The following is a 21,963-nucleotide window of genomic DNA, read 5'->3' as shown; positions in this document are numbered from 1 at the left end:
CTTACTATTATTTCACCCTGAGGAGGAAAGATCTATGCTATCATTGGAACAATATCAGAGTATACGACATCATCAAGTCTGGGACAATTAATTTACTTTGCTTTTCCTGATCTAGACATAACTGCAAGATGTTTGCAATTTATTTGTGAATCAATTTATTATTGCTACTATATTATATTCAACTCAGTTTCCCTGCTTTATCTTTAAACATTTTGTTGTTGTAAATATATCAATTAATCAACTACATTTTCTTTATTAAAAAGGGGAGTGATGTAATGTTTCCAAGTAATTAATTTAATGAATAACATCCCCTGTTTTATAATTTACTTTCACTTTCAATACTTCCAGTCTTCTACTTTCACTTCCTGTTTTGGTTATCTTTGTATTCTGCCGGCAAGCAGCAACCAACTCTGTATCATGCTTATCAATAAACTTTAATCTTCATCCATCCACCTTTGCATTATTAAATTATCATTTAATACCCATTCAAACATTACAGTTATATATTTTTTTAAAAGTTTAGAAAAGCTCCATGGTCATAATGATTCTCATTGATCGAAATTTGTTAACAATTAATTTGCATACATATTCGTTAATCAGCAGGGTCTCTATGCAAATCACATACAATTCATCGACCTTATTTGGGCCTTTTAGATTTTAAAAAGTCAACGATGCTCTAATTAAACGTCCACTTAATCTGTCTTCGTCTAATAAATTGAAGCTTACAATTCAATACTTATCTTTATTCGGATTAAACATTGTCACAACATTCTGAAAATAAATTAAAGGTTGGTAAATGATTCTCTCAAACATGGACAAAAACCCATGTGTAAACTAGTACACATAAAGTTATGGGATCCGCTGTGTCATTGTGGCATAATGTCAGATTGACCCAGATGCATATAATTGATAAGGGTACACATAATTGTACACATCAATTTATGGGATCCGCTGTGTCATTGTGGCATAATGTCAGATTGACCCAGATGCATATAATTGATTAGTTAATGTAAAAAATAACAGGATTTAATTAATTTAAGATTTATTGAAGTGCAATGTATAATGTACAATATATTGTTACTTATGATTTGAGGGCATTTAAGGAACACTTGGTCCACTTAAAAGCCCTGTTACTGATATGATATGATATGATATGATATAAGATAAGATGAACTTTATTAATCCAAAAACAGGAAATACATTGTGTTTTACATGGCTCAAGGTAAAAGATAAGAAATTTAGCAGGATAGATGATTATCCAACAAAAACAATAACAATGTATCAAAGCCAGTTAGGATTTTGTGCCGTAAAAAACATTCAGATAATTCATTCTCACACTCGCTCTTATATTTATGTTCTCCCTCATTAATCAAAGATGTCAGAAATAATGGTATTAGTAATAAATGGAAAGCATTAAAACTACACAACTAAATAAATGACATTTGATAATTCCTAATTGCAGTGGGTAAGAAAGATTTGTTATAGCGTTCTTTGTTTGATTTTAAGTGCAGCAGCCTATAACATGTATTGCTCCATTTGATTTGAGGGTACAATGATATTCATCTCTTATTATCTTATTCAATTTCTTATTACAAAGGGTTTTTACATGGATTCAATTTCATATCTTTTTGAGTCTGCCGTAATTTTCTTTCCAAATTTGAGGACTCTATTAATTTTAACAACATCACATTTTCTAAGGATGTGATATGATATGATGTGATATGATAAGAAACCAAACTCCAATGAAGACATTTATTTTGACTTGATTGTTACAAATTAGGCTAAATCATCAATCCTAAGCACCAGGTTTACCTCCGACATCATGAATCATACCGTTTTCAGACGTCTGGTCACATATAGATATTGCGACCACTTCATGAGCAGAACAGTTTGTAGAAAAACGTGTCTTGCGTATTTTGCATGATGTCAATGGGTGGAAATTTGATGCTCACATCGTCCAAGGTTGTCTCCTCATACCTGAAATTAATGTTGATGACGATAATAATAATAATAGAAGCAATAAAAATATGCTGAAAATAGTAAGAGCAAAAAATGACAACAACAACAACAAAACTAACACCAATACCAAAAAACAACAACAACAATAATAATAATAATACAGCTGTAATAATAATAATAATAATAATAATAATAATAATAATAATAATAATAATAATAATAATAATAATAATAATAATAATAATAATGATGATTACGATGATGATGATGATGGCAATGATAAGAATTAGCATTGGTCCCCAAAATAATATAATTAAAATTCACGAAATAATAATAAGAAAAAACCAAAGAAGTAAAGAAAAGCATCACTAAAACAATAGATAACGAACGATAACTCAATGTGATATTAAGTGAGTAGTTTTCAATAGTTATCTCCCTTTAATTAAAACTGTTTAAAGAGTCTTTACTGCCTTAAACGTTGGTGATTATTATGGTGTTATTGTTTGGACATAGACATATTTGTTAACAATCTTGCTTGACATTTTAGGCCCCACTCAGTATGTGATTTGTGACTGGACCGAGCATTTTTAATGGTTATTCCTTAAATAAAAAAAAAAAATTAAAAAAAGATTCAAGTTAAAAGACTAGCATACCTTTGAATAATGTCTGGAATCATGTTTTGCAAACTTCGTTGAATCTTTTGTCCCTGTTAAATGTTGTTAAATAATAAAAAAAAAGTAGAATATTATTGGTTTGATCAATATCAACTGTGAGTTTTCATATGGTGCAATATCCACTGTTCAAAGTGATCTACAAGGGTTCCAGCCAACAGGAACTACCCTTAACATGTAGAACAAAACAGGATGGCTGTAAGCCCTATTACAACTCTTAAAATAAGTGACAACGCTGTTACAGTCCAGGAACTTTTTTACACCCGAGGATGGTGAAAAATGTTGAATAAAGAGTCTTTATCAGGGACTCAACAATGTGCTGCCCATAAGGGGATTTGAACCCAGGAATTACAGGTGACAACCTGAATGTTACCTCACTAGACCACAAAGTCAAACATCACTTATGTGACACTTATTAATTATTCTGAATTATTGATACTGACTATCTCAACGAAATAAAGATATTTCATAGAATAGATTTGAATAAAATTAAAATTTATATCATATATGATACATGGCCTATAACAAGATACTCCTTCAAATCTGAATTGAGGAGGGGCTCGTGTAATCATTGCTACACATTTGTCCTTGTAAAGCGCTTTGAGCACATTTAGTGGATATTTTTCTATATAAAAGCTTGAGTTTTTTCTTGTTTTTGTTTTTTTAGTCACCAACCACACTCAATGTTACAATAATTTTTCATAAGACTAGACCTGTATGTTAGCCACCAACCAATGGTGAAGAGCAATGCCAATTTAAATTGTTTGTTCATGCATCGCCCAAAACTTTTTGCACAATTTAAAAAAACAAAAATATAGAGGTTTTTCACTAGATGACAACCTTTCAAAAGTTCAGATTCTGAATAGATTTGTTTATATGAAAGAGAAAACTTGATCTCTATTTTAATTTTTTTTAAAAATATGAGCTTTTATATAGTGCAATATCCACTAAAACGCTTTACAAAGGGTCCCTGACCAATAGCAATATGTGACATGTAGAACAAGACATGACGCCTGTTAAGCAAATATTACAATTTTTGTTCTGACAGAGACAATGCTATTAATGGCCAGGTACCTGAATACAGTGATAGAATGTGAGTAAAGAGCCTTTTCCAAGGACTCAACTATGCGCCAAACGAGGCTCAAACCCAAGACCTCCCAATTCAAAAGCGAGTGTCATACCACAAGACCGCATAGCCGCACTAGCAATAGAATAACCCAAAACATTTTGGCACCACTTCAAAAACAAAACATTAAAAAAAAAAAAATAGACAGGCTTTTCACTAGATGCCAACCTAGGGCAAGTCAGGGTCAAGTCTATAAGAAATTTCCAATAGAGAAAAATCACTAACTTTTCTTAAATTCTGGATAGATTTGATTACTTTAGAGAAAACAATTCTTCGCTTCTTCCTTTTCTTTCTGGGATTGCCTTTTTGAGACAAAATTCTCTACACAATACTCACCTCCACAGCCCCGATTACATCCAATCTGACAGCACTAGCAATTGCAGTTCTGGCCATAGAAAACAAGAAAGTTGTCTCTGAAGTTTCCAGGGATATTTCTAATCCTGCCATTGCAGACCCAAAGACAACAGGAAAATGACAATGGGGCAGATTGACCAGGGATGTTTTGTAATGAAAAGGCAGATCTCCGAAAACAGCACAGATAATTTCTGCCAGTGATGTGCCCTTGAGGTGGAAAAAAAAAGGAAAATTATTTATGACGCTTAAAATGAAAAAAAAAACAAAAAACCTTTAGAGATTTTGGAGATGGAATGTATGCATAGTTCTGAACAATTTGACAGACTTTAGTTTGCTACCTGCTATCCTCACACAAATTAATTTACACATGAACTAACTTAGACCCAGCAGCCTAGTCATTGTTGTCTGAATAAAGAATCCAGTTGTGTGTGAGTTAATAGCTACATCACTTAAGCCATTGGGCCCTCAGCATTTTATTGAAATACGTTTTCAATCTGAATCTAATCAGTGTAATAATTCAATATAAATCATTTGCCCCTCATTTTATCCATATTTTGAAAGATATATTATTATACGAAACCATTTTCTATTTTACTTTTGTACACGAGTCTTGTCTTTAACTTAAATCAAACTTGTTACAGCACTTCATTACATCTCTACCTCCCCCCCCCCCTCCCCAACTAACAAGAACTAAGGAGAAAGAAGAAAAGAATTAATCTCAGTCCCTGCCCTGGTAAAATGACGGTAGCATTACTTACAGTACAGCACTTTGGATAGGTCGCTAGTCTATGCACTTTTGATGGGTCGCAAGTCTATTATAAAGTACTTTCTACCAGATCTAACAGATCCAGTTATTATATCACCACTTGGTGAGGGAGAGGTCTGAAAGAATCTTGACTGCACCCGATATTAATACTAGTCTCTTTGCTTGTAAGGTGAGTGTTATACCACTGAGCTATCAATACCCCTTTTCATTGATAGATTTGTTATTTTCTAGATGCTTCAATGACATTGAAGTCATAGATTTTCCATAACTTCTTCAGAGGCTAATATGGTACTGGAAAAACCTCTGATTAAAACTTTTAACACATAAATCAATAAACCAATACCACCACGTTAAGTTAAAATATATTTTTGAATATTATTTTTAAAAGCCATGACATTGACATTCTAAAAAGTTTTAAAACCTGTTTTGTGCTCGCTCTTTTGGCAACATGGTTGGATGTGCAGGCCTCACAATACTCGTCTAATTTGGACAACTCTTCCAAATTTCCATTGGATCCATGAGATGCCTTGATGAATGGGATTCCAAATGAACCTATAAAATTTATTGTTTGGTGAAAAAGGCAGCACATACAAAAAAACCCCAAAAATTGTTGATTAAGTCATGGCGAACTGATTTTATCATGGTTCTACAATTAATTAAATAAGAACGTTAGCACAATTTGACTGAAAAGATTGATTATATGGTGAAGAATGTGAATTCGTTAATCAACACATCATTTCTCGCTACATTAAGTTATGAGTTTTGTGCCTGGGATGAGTTTAGTTTGAATTATGTTGTGCCACGAGGTGGCTAATGAAGATCATTGGAGATAAATAATGATGACATAAAAAGAATTTACCAGCATTTTCCATGATGCAAACAAAGGTGCTGTACAGCTCATTCTTGTCTGAAATTTAAAAAAAGGATAAATAAACGAAAATATATAATGTTGAAAATCTATTAAATAGGCAACAATGATATATGAAACTAATTGCCTAAACGTAGTATTATTCCACTGTGAACCGGAACCTGAAAATGAAAACCTGTGGTTTTAAAGCGTAAGTCTGACATACAAAGAATCTGTGATCAATATCTCATTCATTTAGAATTGAATCTGGATATGGTGTGAATCTGGCAGAAAGTACATCGCAATCAGTTTTGTGAAACAGGTTAGGTTTGCAGTCATGACTTCATATTACAATTTGAATGTGGCTATGTGGTCTTGTGGTATGACACTCGCCTTCGAAACAGATCGTCCAGGGTTCGAGTCCTGCTCTGAGCGTGCATAGTTGAATCATATTCTCTTACCGTACTCAGGTGTACAGTCAGTGCCTGAATGGTAACAGCATTGTGTCTGTCAGGAAAAGATGAACTATCATGTCTCGTCCTAATTTAAGTGTTGCTGTTGGCCATTAGTGGATATTGTGCTATATAAATAATCTAGATTGTGTAAACATGAAGAACAAGACAAAACTCACCAATCTGTTTTCCATTCTGATATTTTACACACGCCTCAAGTCCTAGACTATGAGAAAATCCTCCAACAGGAAATACTATGGATTAGAAGAAAAATATAAGTAATATAAGCACTTCGCTAAGGTTTGCATGTTAAAACAACACATTTAGATGTCTTCACCATGCCAATGTACTTCACAAAGCTTGGTGTGTTTACAAAGCAGAACATAAGATACACAAATTTCATTTTTATTAGTGCAAGTCAGTTGCTGTGTGCCAATTCTTGTCCTAGCACTTCACAATTATATCTGTCACTGCGATCAGTTACTCATATCCATATATGTCAATTGGCATAATCATGTAAAGTACCTTATCCAGGGATAGAATGCCGGTGTCAGATTTTGTGAGAATTGTCATTTATTGAATACACTCAATGCCATTTGTGTTGAATAAAAAAGTCCAATCATTTCTATGAATGTAATAACTATATTGTTGCCTTGTCATGATAAGACTTAAATTTATACATTCCATCTTGTTAACAGTAACAAAAGTGTAGTTTCATCCTATTACAACTATTATTGCTCTTCCATCAACTCCTCCTCCTCCTCCTCTTACTACTACTACTACTACTACTACTACTACTACTACTACTACTACTACTACTACTACTACTACTACTACTAAATTTGTAAAGTATACATATCATACATCAGACTTCTCAATACATATAATACCCTGTCCCTGCGGAAAGTTGCCATTTAAAACCCCAAAAGTTGCAAAAAGTTGCCATAAAAAAGGGCAAAAGTTGCCATAAAAAAGGGCAAAAGTTGCCATAAAAAAGGGCAAAAGTTGCCATAAAAATTGCCAAAAGTTGCCAAATTTTGCGGAACATTATCTGACAAGGGGGGGGGGGGGAGAAAAAATTGCGATTCGCAAACGCACAAACAAAGGCCAAAGTTTCAATTTAAACCACATCTGTTTATTACCTCAGCAGCAGTAATATTAATAATGATAATAATACAGTATACTGGCGTTATACTGGCACGGCCAGTCATCACCAAAAAGTGTGCTAGTATCCGATCGTGCCGGAATCCGATAAAGGCCTTTAAGGCCCTTGGACCAAGAGATTCTTTGTATCTCCTGATTTCTGTAGCAGGCACCTCTTTCATTCCAGGCAGAGATGAAAGATCAGTGTCATCAAACATAATAAGTCTGCTAGGATAAAAAAAAGGCAACTGTTTAATAAATTGAATCCCTGGTTGGCCTTCTGTGGACATATACTTGTCCAACTTTTGACTGGCACCAGAAAAGGCCTGGCAGAACTTGTCCTCATCTCCAGTTTTTCACGCTGGTCCATGCCTTCAGGAAAAACCGCTCTGCCTCAGGCAATGACATGCCACACGCATCAAATTTAACTTTCAAGTCCTCCAGTCTTGACCATGCCTACGAATACACACACATAGAGTTATCGAACTCGAAGCCCAGTCAGTCTACAAGGGTTGTGCGGTCAAAAAAAGCTCAGTATCCAGTTAGTTAAGGGAAAAGTCCACCAAAAAAAAAATATTCAGGAAAATCGCAAAAATCGCGGACAGTTGCGAGTAACAGCTAAAATCGCGGCCGCGAAAAACTACGGGGACAGAATACCTCCCTTCATTTCCGATAACATTTCCTCCATGAGGCTGGGATATGCGGATGACTGGGCAATCGTTACTCAAAGTAAGGTGTGGAATGTCTCGAGAGTGTACTCAGTGAGGATGTTAATTGACTAAAGTCCTACTTTGACAAGTGTGGTACCTGAAGATGAACACTTCAAAAATCATGACTACAGCATTCCATTTATGCAGTAACTGGCACACCTGTAAACTGAAGGTCCTCATCGAGGACCAGCTTCTCCCATATGAGCCAAATCTGTAGTACCTGGAAGTTTACGCTGGACCAAAGCCTTATCTATCGGTTCCATCTCAAAGGTGCTGCCCAGAAGACAGAGAAACACAACAGTCTTCTGAGGAACAACTTGGGGTGCTAATCAAGCACTTCTGAGGATTTCCACCCTGGCACTATGCTATTCCACCATGGAGTACTGCTCTCCGGTGTGTGATAGGACCAAGGATTTTGAGAAGGTTGATGTAAAATTTTGCAGGTCCATGCATATAATGTCGGGAATGCTGGCAACAACTCCTAGAGAATGGGGCCCAATAATGGCAGCAATCCAGCCCCCTAAATGTCCAGCAGGAGACGATGACAACTGGCTGGCTTAATAAGATGGGGAAATCCCTCTCAAGCGCATAATAGATGATGCCCCTGTTTCAAGCTGAAATAAGGTCTGGCAACATGTGTACTTAGCTTTCCTGACTTTGACAGGGCTGCTCGTATGAGATGGAAGTTGGTTTGGATGAATTCAATCCCTCAAGGGGCAGGGACATAGACTCCTCAAAACTAGGAGAGAAGTTGCCAGGCTTCTGTACCAGCAAGAGGAGACACTCATTGGCAGCAAATCGACTTTGGTCAAGAGCTCAAAACCACTGAGTATATAGTTGAGTGTTGCATTGTGACAAAGCTTCCGGGTGGATTCACGACCATACACGAATGCAGCAATGAATTTGCAGCCTAGATAGATCATCATAACAAAGAAGTGTGACACCATTAGAAGCTGCCATAATTGTTTAGAATCTTAAATGCTCGGATAGGATTTTATTCAATTCATATTTACTTGTATCTTTTGATCTCTTTCAATGTACATACATGATACATTTGTGTGTGTGCGCGCACGTGCATTTGTGTATGTGTGTGCACGCTTGTATAAATATGTGCGAGCATGCAATTTTTTAGAATTATGTTTTATAACAGTAAATTTTGTTCACCAAGAGCTGTTTTGACAATGGTTTTAGGCGCTATGCAAATAAAGTTTACTACTACTATTACTACTACTGCTGCTAATATCGTTGAAAAACTCTAAATCAAGAATTAAAAGTACAAGAACTGCAAAATAAATTAACAATCAATTCTCACTACACATACCACTGTCGCATATCTGGAGGACAGCAAGCAAATCTTTTGGAGGATCCATTCAAGTCCTTTCTTAGTTATACTGTTAGAGATGAGAGAATAACGAAGAAGCTATATAATAGCCAAGCAAAATATATAAACAATTACACATTTCACAAAATTAGAGGTCATCATATCTTGTCGCGCCAGTGAGTCAGCCAGTCTCGGGCAGTCTGGTTGCATTCCCTCAGGTCAGCATTGGTGCAGTGAGGTCCCAGCGAGCATTCGGACAGGATGTGGTCCATGGTCTGTCTGGGGTGACCGCATGGGCATTCAGTGCCCGGTGAGATTTTCCATTTAAAGAGGTTGGTGGCGGTGTTTCCCACCTTTGCTCTAGCTCTGTTCAACGCCACCCATTCTTTTCTCTTGAGGTCTGTGCCTGCTGGGAGCTTTTCTGTTGGGGGCTGGAGGGCATCGTTTGCTGTCTTGTCCCATTCTACCCATTTGTCCAGGCGGAAGAATGCTGAGTGGTCTGGGTGAAGGCTCTCTACTGTGAGGAAGCTTTTTCTTGATTTGAGCCTGCTTTTGGGGCAATTGTGGTCATGAAGGGGTGTCTCTGGTCCATTTCCTGTTTGTATTTTTGTATTTGGGCATGAGTTTCCCTCCGGATGTGTGGTGGGGCTATTCCTGCTGCACGGTATACCAGTGGTAATGGTGTTGCTCTCAGCTGGCCCGTTATGATCCGGCAGGCGTTGTTGAGCTCGGGGTCTAGCTTGGAGGCATGGCATGATCGGGCCCATACAGCTGAGCAGTACTCCGCAGTTGAGTAGCTGAGGGCCAATGCTGTGGTCCTTAGAGTTTTAGGGTCAGTTCCCCAGTTCATGTTTGCCAGCTTTCCAAGGAGGGCATTACGCGTGGACACTTTTGCCTTGGTCTTTCTCACGTGTTCTCTGAAGGACAGAGTTCGATCAAGCGTCACTCCGAGGTACACTGGGTGGTAGTTGTACTCTAATGTCTGGCCATTCCACTTGATGTTAAGTTTTTTGTGGGCTTGGTGGTTGTTGAGGTGAAATGCACACACTTGTGTTTTCCCTGGGTTGGCGTTCAGCGAGTTTTTAGTGTAGTACTTTGTAAGGGTGTCTAGGGCATTTGTCAGTCTGCTCTCGATTGGTTGGAAGGACACATCCTGTGTTGCGAGGCATAGGTCATCAGCATATATGAATCGGCGGATATTTGGGAACTCAGGCTGATCATTTGTATATATGTTGAAAAGTGTTGGAGCCAGCACTGATCCTTGGGGAAGACCATTCTTCTGGGTGCGCCACCTGCTCTTCCGGCCATCCATTTCAACAAAGAAGCGCCTGTTTTCGAGAAGTGACTGGATAATATTTACAATTTTCTTATTCTTTATCATTTTAGCCACTTTGAGGAGTAGGATCTTGTGATTCACTGTGTCATAGGCTGCAGTGAGGTCGACGAATACTGTGCCAGTGACCTGTTTTGTCTCAAACCCATCTTCTATGAATTGTGTAAGGTTAAGAAGTTGACCACATGTTGACCGTCCTGGTCGGAATCCAGCCTGGTCTGGAGACAGTTGTTCGTCTAGACTGGGTGACATGCGGGACATAACCATTCGCTCAAATAGCTTGTATGCGATGCACAGGAGGGAGATCGGGCGATAGCTTTTCTTGGATTTTGGATCTTTCCCCGGTTTCAGTAGGGCGACTACTCTTGCTTTCCTCCATGCACTTGGCAGCCTGTTTGTCCTTGCGCATACATTGAAGAGGTCCAATAGCCAGGATAGGGTTCTCGGGCCAAAGTGTTGAATCATCTCAGTTGTGATTCCATCCAGTCCAGATGCTTTTCCTGCCTTCAGATGGGACAAGGCCTCTAGTAGCTCCTCCCGGGTAAAAGAGTCAAGATGATCTTCACTATCCTTGAGGGCTTTGTCCATTTCACGTTTCAGGGCTTTTAGTTGGCCTCGTGCTTTCTTGGCTGGTTTCCCATTCAGTAGAAGCTGATGTGCTACTTGGTCAGGTGTTACTGCAGCCACTCTTGTCTGGGTATTTTTGTCATTATTCAGTTTTGAAATTGTAGTCCAGGCCTTTTTGCTGTTTAGGGTCATATTGGTGGAGGTTATTAATTCCTTCCATCTTTCTGATCTTTCATCGGCTATCATTGATGTGAGTTCTTCACCCAGTTCTAGGGTTTCTTCACTGAAAGGATCCACCTTGTATGATTCAATGTATCTTTCATATAGTTTCTTGCTTTCATCTTGGAGACATGGAATATAACTTTTTCGGCATCCTCTGGGGATGTTTTTCTTTGCAACTTTCCATATGAGTGTTCTAAAGTCGTCGTATCTCTGTGGGTCACTTTTTATATTGGTGATCTCATTGTCTAAATCTTTAGTAAAGTTTTCCCAATTTGCTTTTCTAAAATTGAATCGTGGTATCGCATTTGATTCGAGGGCTTTAACAGCTGGTTTGATGCTGATGGTAATAGGCCTGTGTTGAGATTTCGGTATAGGCTCACCTACAGTCCTTTCAAAGTTTGAGAAGTGTTGAGAGGATATGAATGCCAGGTCCGGATTGTAACCTTTCTTCCACCGGGCACTCATAAAGGTTTTCTTGTCTTTGGGGTCATGGAGGATTGTGAGGTCATTGCCGGCCGCCCACTCCTCAACAGCATCTCCGTCAAGGTTATTTTGCTCATATCCCCATATAGTGTTATGGCTGTTAAAATCTCCAATGATCAGGGTTGGTTTTCTATCGGATAGATTCATTTGGGGCCACTTGAATGGGGTTAATGGAGGTTTGTACACAGATATGATGGTAATCAGTGTTGTTTCTACTCTGAGAATCTCAATGTCATTTTCTGAGTGATCATCGCTTTTCAGTATGGTAGATTTTTCTCGAGTGTACATGGCACTTCCATATTTTGGGTGTTCGTGGTGTATTACTAGTTGCATGCCAGGTATGCAAGGTGGTTAAACGAACCTATCTAATACAATCAACACAAACGTATTAATAAGAATAAGAGAGAGGATATCCCAACATTAAATATGAAGTCTTTTGGTCAAACGTATTTTGTTTATTAAAGATCTTATGTATGATGTACACTGCTTGGTAATATAATTTATTCACGACTGTATACCTGTAGTATATGAATGATATGTGATGATGATTTAAATTTAAGGGAAGATTTTCAGTAAGCTCCTCGGGGTAGCATCTTTTTCACTATTTTCACATTGGATCTTTTGTCAGGCGGACATTTATTTATTCAATTTGTCAATATATATAAATATAGTAGCATTTTGAAAACTCTAGTTAGAAGAAACCTCGATAGAAGAGTGAAAGTTTAAAGTTTCCTAATATGACCATTGTTTTTGTGCTCCACCGCCATTTTGCCATTGAATTATTGAAAGGTAGAGCAAAGCAGTCCTATGGTTTTTGTTTTTTTAATTAGAGTTAGCTCGAGGTTGGTGGATTTTATTTCTATTAGGGTTAGTTATAGGTCTTAGAAAAACCCTTAGGTGTTTGTTTTCCCTATTAGGGTTAGTTAAAGGTAGTAGCTTTTATTTTTTCTTAGGGTTAGTTTAAGGAATACTTGAGTTGTTTCCTTTAGCCCCTCGATTTAAGTCATTACTAATCTTCATTTGGGCACAGAATAAAATGTAAAGCGTTTCTTGTTACAGATTATTGTGTAGCGGTCTTTGAACTGGATCAGGCATGGCATATCGGCGATCATAGCATTCCATTAAATAAATTCGCGATAAAAAAATTAAATATCTTGATTTTTCATTCACAAACCTATAAAAAAAAGGCAACTATCTTCTTATTTATTGCTCGTCAATAGGAATTCAATAATCATCATTAAACAGTTCACACTATGATTAAATTTATACCTCCTTCTTCTTTATTGCAAAACAATCATGCTGTGATCATGTCGTTTTATGATTTATAGAAATAACAAAAAGATTACTGTATTCTTCACAGTCACAGTCACCTACGGTTACAGATTAGGTAGGCAGATGAAAGAAGAAAGGAAATGGAGATACAGCACGCACGCAGTGGCAGTACATTTCATTTATAATTATTCTAGTATCTATCAGTATCAGTTAAGAATATGATATCAGATTAGGTTACATTCACCATATGTTGCCATATCGTATTCAATGCAATTATGTATTGTCTAGTTGAGTGATAAAAAGACAGCGCATAAGAATTTTATTTTTTATATATACGATTCTTCTCCAATGTGATAACAGTTGGATGCGAAGTGGGCGGTGGACATCTTTTGTTTACAAAATTTTAAACTGAGAGTTAAGGAACTTTAATGCATTTTTGATAAGAAAATGTGTTTTCCGTCCACCAGTGGACTGAATACACAGCTGTGTTTTCCATCCACCAGTGGACTGAATATATACAGCTGTGTTTTCAGTACACCGGACGAGATTATAAGGGCTAAACTGTTTGACCGAGAGCGTAACTGTAACTGGAGTGTGGTGAGTTAGGGGTTCGAACTCCTTTCTAGGCATAATATTTTCTTGATTGCTTTCTTTTCTTTTTTGTGTACTCCCTTGGCAAAGAAAAAAAATAATTGTAAACTTCAACACGTTGACACCATTCCTGGTGACTCGAGACGTTTTATCGACTTTTAACATTTTAAAAATTTATTTACTTTTACTCACTTTTAAGTTTATTATCTTAATTTATCGACTTTTAACATTTACAAAATCTATTTACTGTTACTCACTTTTAAGTTCATTATTTCAATTTAGGAGACAATGAAGACTTTGAATACGAGAGACTCTTTCCTGAAAAAGACCTTTAATTTAATTCGTTCACCTGTAAATAGACATGCATTTTAAGCTGACAATAGTGTTTCTCTTACTTATAATGCCAGGTTCAGGCGAGGTTTGTTGGTCGACAAATATCTGCTGTCCTAAACGAATTAAATTGCGCAATTATTTTTTCTTAAAGTAAATGAGATTTCTCATCTTTAAATTATGCCAGATTGAATTCAAACAATTTCACCAAATACAAAGTCGTCATTGTCCCAACAAACCTCGCCTGAACCTGGCATTATAACTAAGAGAAACACTATTGTCAGCTTAAAATACATGCCTATTTACCCTAATTATAGGTGAACGAATTAAATCACAGGTCTTTATCAGGAAAGAGTCTCTGGTATCCAAAGTCTTCACTGTGTCCTAACTTTAAAAATAAATAAATTTTTAAAAATGTTGAAAGTCGATAAAACTTCTCGAATCACCAGGAATAGTGTCAACGTGTTGATATTGAAAATTAAGAATTTTTTGCCAAGGGAGTACAAAAAAAAAGAAAAAAAAAAAGAGAGAGAGAGAGAGAGAGAGAGAGAGAGAGAGAGAGAGAGAGAGAGAGAGAGAGAGAGAGAGAGAGAGAGAGAGAGAGAGAGAAAGAAAATATTATGCCGAGAAAGGAGCTCGAACACCCAACTCACCCCACCCCGGTTACAGTTACGCTGTGCTAAAACAGCCGGCCACCTTGCCTTCTCGCGCTCGGTCAAACAGTTTAGCCCGTATAATTATAATCTTTTCCGGTGGACTGAATACACAGCTGTGTATTCAGTCCACTGGTGGACTGAAAACACAGCTGTGTATTCAGTCCACAGTTCCATGTTCCTTTGTCTGAATCAAAATATAAAAAGTAAATATTTTTTAGAAAAATTTAAAATGAAATTAAAGAGAAGAAATTAATATTGATCGACCTATTTTAAGTTATGATTTTATGATTATAAGTACTCACGGACATAGATAACACAGTCACGGACAAGTGGCAACATTTACTGCGGATAGTATCAACAACAAAAATGGCGGCTTTGTCAAGCAGATTCATTTAATAACTGAAAAAGAGCTCTTAGTAAATCAATAACTCGATTGAAAGTAATTAAAATTAGTGCAATTATCAGAAATGGCTACCAGCGAAGACGGATTCCTCCGTGATCAAGGTATATATAATCATATATCTTAATACAATCAAGTTTTGTGTTGACGGAAGTTCTCAGGACAGGTTCATTCCTGCCGGCAGGGGGGTCGGCTATACCCTTTCCTCTCAAATCTATAGATAAATAATATCGTAGTGTTTTTATGCACCTCCGTTGACGGTGAATATTAACGGATCGTTTTTATACACCTCCGTCACTTATGCGCATCCCACCCAATTTCATCAACGATATTGTGTTTCTGTATTTGGACATGGCGAAAGTCATATTGTGACATCTGCAGGATGTTTTTGATTTTTGCTAATAAATTTATATAAAAATAATAATAATTTAAAAAATCGAACTATAAAACCAGAAAATAGAAGTTGCATTGAAGGTAAAGTTTTAGAAAGACCTTATTAAATGTGACGTCAGTCAGGTGGCTCCGTAGCGCAGTGGACAAGCTGTCGGCCTCTAGAAAGTACCGGGTTCGATTCCCATTTTAGACTTTTTAAAAAAAATTACTTTATTGTGAGAGTAGGTATGGCAAACCCTCTTATCGAGTCATGGCTTTATTGGCAAACCGAGAATTTTAACTCAAATCGTCTCTCTCTTTTTCTCATTTTCAGTCCGTCAAATAAAACGTTTTTGGTATCAAATTAAATCTCAAATCTTCATCTTTAAAAAAACGTTCATGCTTTTTTCATATGATTTGCCGTTATTTCATGGCTTTGAGTTGAAGAAGAGGAGTAAACTTCGATTTTGGAACCGGCGCTCCGCTACTCGATCACCGTAACTGACGGTTGTCTTTTCTCTCCGCTCGGCTGGTCGCGTCAGCGCTATTAATAGTAACGTCAATGGCTGCATCCGAAAGAAAATTGAACAAGCTTTCATTCGATACCAGATTCGCATTTTTATGATTTTTTTCAAAGGTTGAAGTTTCAAGTTAAAAACTTTAAATTGATAAAAAAATTGAGAAAAATTTGAAAATTTGGACGATTCTGGTATCAAAAGAAAGTTTAAAATCTCAGCTTTAAAATGATGTATACGAAAGCAAGATTAATAGCTTTGCGTTCACCAGCCAACTGAAAACGAAACTACAACTACAACATTTGCCGTATTCACTTCACTCATATGCCGGCTCAGGCAAGGGGCACAATCGCTGATATTTCGTAACTTTGCGTTGAAATTGACAATTTTGGCTTTGTCAGCTACTTTAGGGGCAAATTATTTCTATTTTACTTAGAGTTGAGCTCAGAAAAAAAATACACATATTGTTTATAAAAAGATGTGTATTGTTAGAAAGTTACAGAGGTCTGGTTTGAATATTTATGAAAATACGGCATTTTGAAAACGGACAAAAGGTTGCTTTCAAAGAAGGACAAATTTTGGCGATTTTCTACAAATTTCGAAATAACATATCTTTTTTAATTTTTAACCAATTTTAATAATTTTTATACCATTTTAATCAGGAAAAAAAGTTCTACCTGTTGAATGCAACTTAAAGACAACAATTATATAATCCAAATTTGGGTTTTCCGTACCTAGTGAGAGACAACATTTTTTTTTCTTCAAAATCTTTTTATAATGTGTTTAAAAAACTTCGATTTTAATTTTCTAAATTTATTTATTTATTTGAGATCAGTATTTGTGTGCCATGTTTCTTTTTACTTTTGATTTGTTAAATTATTGTGAATATTCTTTAATTTATTATCATTGTATAAACATACATCGGTAATCACTAAGCAGTGTGCTAAACTACAATCTAAAACTATTTAAACCTCATGGACATATGCAGCAACATTTTCATTAATTTACCAATCACCGCAAATGGAGGTGCATAAAAATGGTGCGTTTTTGTACACCTCCAACGGAGGTGCATAAAAACGCCACCAAATAATATTATTCTAATATAAACCACCCAAAATAGTTAGTCCATTAAAAAAAAAGAAGGGGGGGGGGGGGCGCTACAACTTAACAGTATCTATCTATAGATAGATATGTAATACAGTTCAGTCGTGATTCTTCTTGCAATTTGTAAGCTAAAGTACAGTAAAGTGCTAACAAAAAAAAAGCTTCTGGATTTGGAGAGATTTTTCCTATTTAATTCTGGAAAAACTGAAAATCGCTAGACTTTCCTTTACTTTATTTATCAAAAATATTGCGCAAAATTAAAGCTTGCATTAAAAAAAAAATTATAATTTACGCTGAATAAAATGTTGGGAGTGTCTACGTACACAGTAACCGGGCACCTAGCCTCAGGATCTACGTACACGGTAGCTCCGGTAACTACAAGCAATGGATGGACCTCGCTCTGTATGTGTGAGTGTGTGTGTGTGTGCTATTTTTAAAAAATCAAACAATACAATTTTATCCATTAAAGGCGAGATTCAAAGTTACCATGTATACCGTGTACGTTGATTCTGAGGCTAGGTGCCCAGTTAGTAACAAAAATAATGATACCTAAATATCTGCGATATTCCTCTTTATAATGAAGTTATGGATCTTTAATTGAACCCCCCTAAAACTTTTAGTATAAGCGAACAGCAATTTCCAGTCACAACTTTCTTATGGGCGAGTTGGGTCACAATTTGACTCACACTGCTGCTGCACTAAACTACCTAGGGTTACTGTGTACATAGACACTCCGTAAAATGTTTGCCACAAACTGCAAATTGGAGACTATATTGTTTATCCAGAGATCTCGGTATGAAGGTTTCTTTGGTCGTGGGACAAAAAATGTTGCCCTATTAGAAATTTTTCTAAAGATTATGTCTTGCTTTGATGTGCTATGCTTGTTTTCAATATTTCTTTTTTCTTTTCAGTAACCAGATTAAGTCATTTATTGTCTCGTTATCAAGAGGCTTACCCCAATTTTGTATTAGACGAGTATGGAGTGTCTAAGGTAAATTTTACAATCATTATCATGTTCGGAAAATACTTGTATCATTTAGGAAAAGATAAAGAAGTGTGTAAATAGTCCCTCGAAGGACTTGTTAGACACTGTGTCTAAATTTTCCTCTGGTTTTAAAGGCTGTGTTGAACTGAAGGACAGAAAGATTACTATTCAGTTCACTTATCAATGCACTTCATCAATCACTATGTAAGTGGAAATCAAGTTGTTGAATTGAGAGCTAACAGGACAAAAATAGCGGTTAAAATACTAGATATGGAAAAGAAGTGATATACTGACTAGTAATAGTTTTTAAAGTTTTTTTAGCGGCTATGTGGTCTAGTGGTTTGACACTTTCTTTCGGATTGGAAGGTCCTGGGTTGAGCCTCGCTTGGCGCATAGTTGTCCTTGGAAAAGACTCGTTACTCACATTCTCTCACCATACTCAGGTGTAAAGCGAGTACCCGGCTGTTAACAGTGTTGTCTCTGTCAGAAAAAAATTGTATTATTGCCTAACAGGCATTATGTCTTGTTCTTTATGTTAATTGTTGCTGTTGGTCAGAGACCCTTTGTGGATATTGCGCTATATAAAAGCTCAAATAAAAATTTTTAAAAACATATTAAATGTAAACTGACAAATCTGTTTAAGTTGCAGGCTTGCAGACATAGACTGTTTGTCATCATTTATGGTTATGAGGCATCATTGTACAAGAAGGAAGATCTTAAATTGACGATATGAATTTATTCGGTACAAGAATTTGTGTAGTTCAATTTAAGAACCTCTGGAGGACTATTTACACACTGTCTGTAGAAAAGGCACCAATGTGGATTTGTATGGGTGGTATAGTGATTTACTTATCTTGCAAAATGAAACTAGCAACATTGAACATGAATTTTTAGATGTTCGTTTTTCACCCTTTTGAAGCCGTAATTTTCAATTCTACCTATCATGAAACTGAAACACTCACTAATTATTGCCACTACTTTTATAGGACACCAGTCACTATAGATAAAACCCCCTGTTTCCAACTCACTATTGTTGAAAAAAAAAGTGTTTACTTTAAAAAAAAAGTAAGTTACTTTGCTTGTCACGACTAAAAGCGATTGAGTAGACTTTCAGATCCTGATTTTTTAGTATAATATTCACCATTGAAAAATGTGAATAGCAATGTTGCCATGCTGTTTTTCTTTACATTTTAATGCAACTTCAAAAGTCATTCATTAACAAATATTGTTACTTTTTACTTCCAGGCTGATGGTGACGGTCATAAACCATGGATGATTGAAGAGTAATTAACCTTTTCAATTTTCATTAGACTATTAAATGTTTCAAGATTTTAAACATGTCTTGTTTTGATGTAAAAACTTACGTGTTGCATTGTTTTTGTCGTTTTATAAGGAATATGCTTTTTAACTGATAATTTTTGAAATTTGTTTTTGATTACAATCAACTTATTTTTTTTTTTTTTGTGTGGCTTTTTAAAGACCCATAATCACTTATATATTTTTATATGCTCAACGTGAATTAATTTGATTTGAATAGCATTAGTTAATTTCTCACATTACAAGTATTATGTTTAGCATTTTTTATTCGTTTCCTCAAGGCAAATATCTCCATTACTGAAAGAATATGACACCATCATCTACAGCCTTCAAGACCAGAATCAAAAGTTACTGGTAACTGACTTATCATCCATAAAGCTTTTTTCTTCTCCAAAAATGATCACAACCCCCCCCCCCCCCCCCCCCCCCCCCCAAAAAAAAAAAAATATAAAAAAATTACAAGAAAGCACAACATTGAAATTTAGCAGAAATGGAGTTGACTTTTGGTTGTGCTTGATTCTTTTGTATTTTGATACATTAAAGGGATGAGGATTGATGCATGCATTTTTATTTCTGTTGTACAACAACAAAACACAGCAATTCATTTTGGCCAGAAACCTATTACTTTATAAATTAAAAGATTTAAACAAAAATGAATAGAACAGCTTCAAAAAAGATCAAAATTTGGGCTCAAAACCCTTCTTCAGCCAACAACAAAAAACAATATAAACATAAATACATTACTAAATTTCAGATAGACGACAGAGAAATTTGGTAGGTCCTCTCTAGAGAAGGGTTTTGAGCCCAAAAAGTTCCATGTTTGTTATTTTGTTCTTTTTTGCAGCTGTTATATTCATTTTTGTTTATTACTTTTTACAGTCCCCAGCTTCTAGCAGCTTAGTATCACTTTGACCTATATTAAAAGATTAAGATGGCGCCTAACTCGTCAAAAGTCTTAAACCTAAAATTTGAAAAATGTTTTCAGTTTGAAACTTTTGACTAATTTGGGGTCATCTTAATTGATAAATATTTGAGGATACAGATTTCAGGTCAAGGTAATAAAAAAAAGCGTTTTGTCAGAGTAAGGCTGGTTAGTGGATCATTTTTTAAAGGATATTCAGGCCTTTTGCCCTTTGCTAACATGACCCATCCCCAAACTTATTACATTTATCAATTAGCCCAACACTGTGTCATGCCTCTCCAATTAAAAATTTAATTTCCTTCTTTATTATTTTTTTCCCCCCGAAGTAATATGGGAAAAAAATTATAATTTGAGTGTTGATGACTGACAAATCTGTAGTCAAAATAAAACTTAATTTATTTTGGTAAATATTCATGGTTTGACAACCGATCAAACTCACTTTTCATAAAATCTACATCTTGATTCGAAATGAATGATTTTATCATAGTCTCGTTCACCACACTGAGCGGCATTGAGGAAGTCACTTCGTCCTGGCTCTCCTGCCTTGCTGCTCTCTGGCTGATGCCTGGGCTATTTTAGTCTTTTCTTGAAACATTTTTTAAAAAGGAATCTGCCCATGGGAATGATTAGAGAGAATTTTATTTATTTTTCTTTTTATGTTTTTAGTATAGTTTCCAATTCAAATAATAAGCCTTCCATTTTCAAATAAACAAATTAGATATATAGAGACTAATAAGATACATTTTATCTCTCTCTTTTTTTCTCCCCCTCCTACCAGAATGAAATTACCACCCTAAAGAGACAAGCCTCTGATGTAGTCAAGGAAAATGAAGGGTGAGTATGAATAGGAGTGAACGTGCTCGTTTGTATTACAACACACTCACAATTTCACATTGATCAATGGTCTTAGTCTGAAAAGGTGTGGATAAAACGGTGCCAGATTCAACCAGGGATCGAATCTCAGACCTATTTATTACATCAGATGTATGGAAAATGAAGGGTGAGTATGAATAGGAGTGAATGTGCTCGTTTGTATTACAACACACTCACAATTTCACATTGATCAATGGTCTTAGTCTGAAAAGGTGTGGATAAAACGGTGCCAGATTCAACCAGGGATCGAATCTCAGACCTATTTATTACATCAGATGTGTTAGTGTCACACCCCAGGGGTTTACCTGAGATGATTTTAAAAATAAAAATAAAAAATTGAGATTTTGTATAGCGCAATATCCACTAAACGTGTTCAAAGCACTTTCCAATGGGTCCCTGACCAACAGCAACACTTAACATGTAGGGCGGGACATGGCGATATAACAATTTTTTTTCGGACAGAGACAGCGCTGTTCATACCACTAGACCACACAGCAGCACCAGTGTTTTTAATGTTCACAAGTGTACGTGTTTCTACTGTGAACTCTTTTTGAACCTTCACAATTAAATCTTGAACTCAAAAGAGACACAGATGAAGATACAAGAGTATGTTTGAGCACTCTCTACGATCTCACAATGATTGCTTGATTTATACACGGCTATGTGGTCTTG

General features: G+C 36.0%; 2 protein-coding genes across 8 annotated transcripts in view; one reads left to right on the top strand and one right to left on the bottom strand.

Moving 5' to 3' along the window:
- Nucleotides 1–210: 210 nt before the first annotated feature.
- LOC144970442 (uncharacterized) lies at nt 211–13,623 on the bottom strand. 7 transcript variants are annotated; one of them, XM_078910085.1, is made up of 9 exons: nt 13,563–13,608; nt 12,473–12,555; nt 9,350–9,419; nt 6,355–6,429; nt 5,736–5,783; nt 5,298–5,428; nt 4,093–4,317; nt 2,613–2,665; nt 1,744–1,977 (listed from the first exon to the last, which is right to left on the bottom strand). In XM_078910085.1, exons 3-9 carry the CDS (start codon nt 9,396–9,398, stop codon nt 1,875–1,877), a joined length of 684 nt encoding a protein of 227 aa, XP_078766211.1. In that variant the 5' UTR covers nt 9,399–9,419; nt 12,473–12,555; nt 13,563–13,608; the 3' UTR covers nt 1,744–1,874. The 7 variants fall into 7 exon arrangements, with proteins under 7 accessions (XP_078766214.1, XP_078766211.1, XP_078766209.1 ...); XM_078910083.1 differs by having other exon boundaries at nt 12,473–12,572; nt 13,563–13,598; XM_078910087.1 differs by lacking the exon at nt 12,473–12,555 and having other exon boundaries at nt 13,563–13,623.
- Nucleotides 13,624–14,933: 1,310 nt separating this feature from the next.
- The window catches only part of LOC144970440 (sodium channel and clathrin linker 1-like), a 32,073-nt gene continuing 25,043 nt past the window's right edge, over nt 14,934–21,963 (top strand). The window contains exons 1-5 of the mRNA XM_078910074.1: nt 14,934–15,307; nt 18,106–18,185; nt 19,425–19,462; nt 19,778–19,850; nt 21,197–21,252. Of these exons, the coding sequence (XP_078766200.1) occupies nt 15,271–15,307; nt 18,106–18,185; nt 19,425–19,462; nt 19,778–19,850; nt 21,197–21,252 (284 nt within the window). The 5' untranslated portion in view covers nt 14,934–15,270. The remainder of the gene's footprint in view (nt 15,308–18,105; nt 18,186–19,424; nt 19,463–19,777; nt 19,851–21,196; nt 21,253–21,963) is intronic.

Source organism: Berghia stephanieae, chromosome 4 (assembly GCF_034508935.2).
Source record: "Berghia stephanieae isolate SIO BIC M18660-M18661 chromosome 4, UCSD_Bste_1.3, whole genome shotgun sequence".
In the NCBI taxonomy this organism is placed as follows: Eukaryota; Metazoa; Mollusca; class Gastropoda; order Nudibranchia; family Aeolidiidae; genus Berghia; species Berghia stephanieae.
This window is presented reverse-complemented; position numbering and strand designations above follow the sequence as displayed.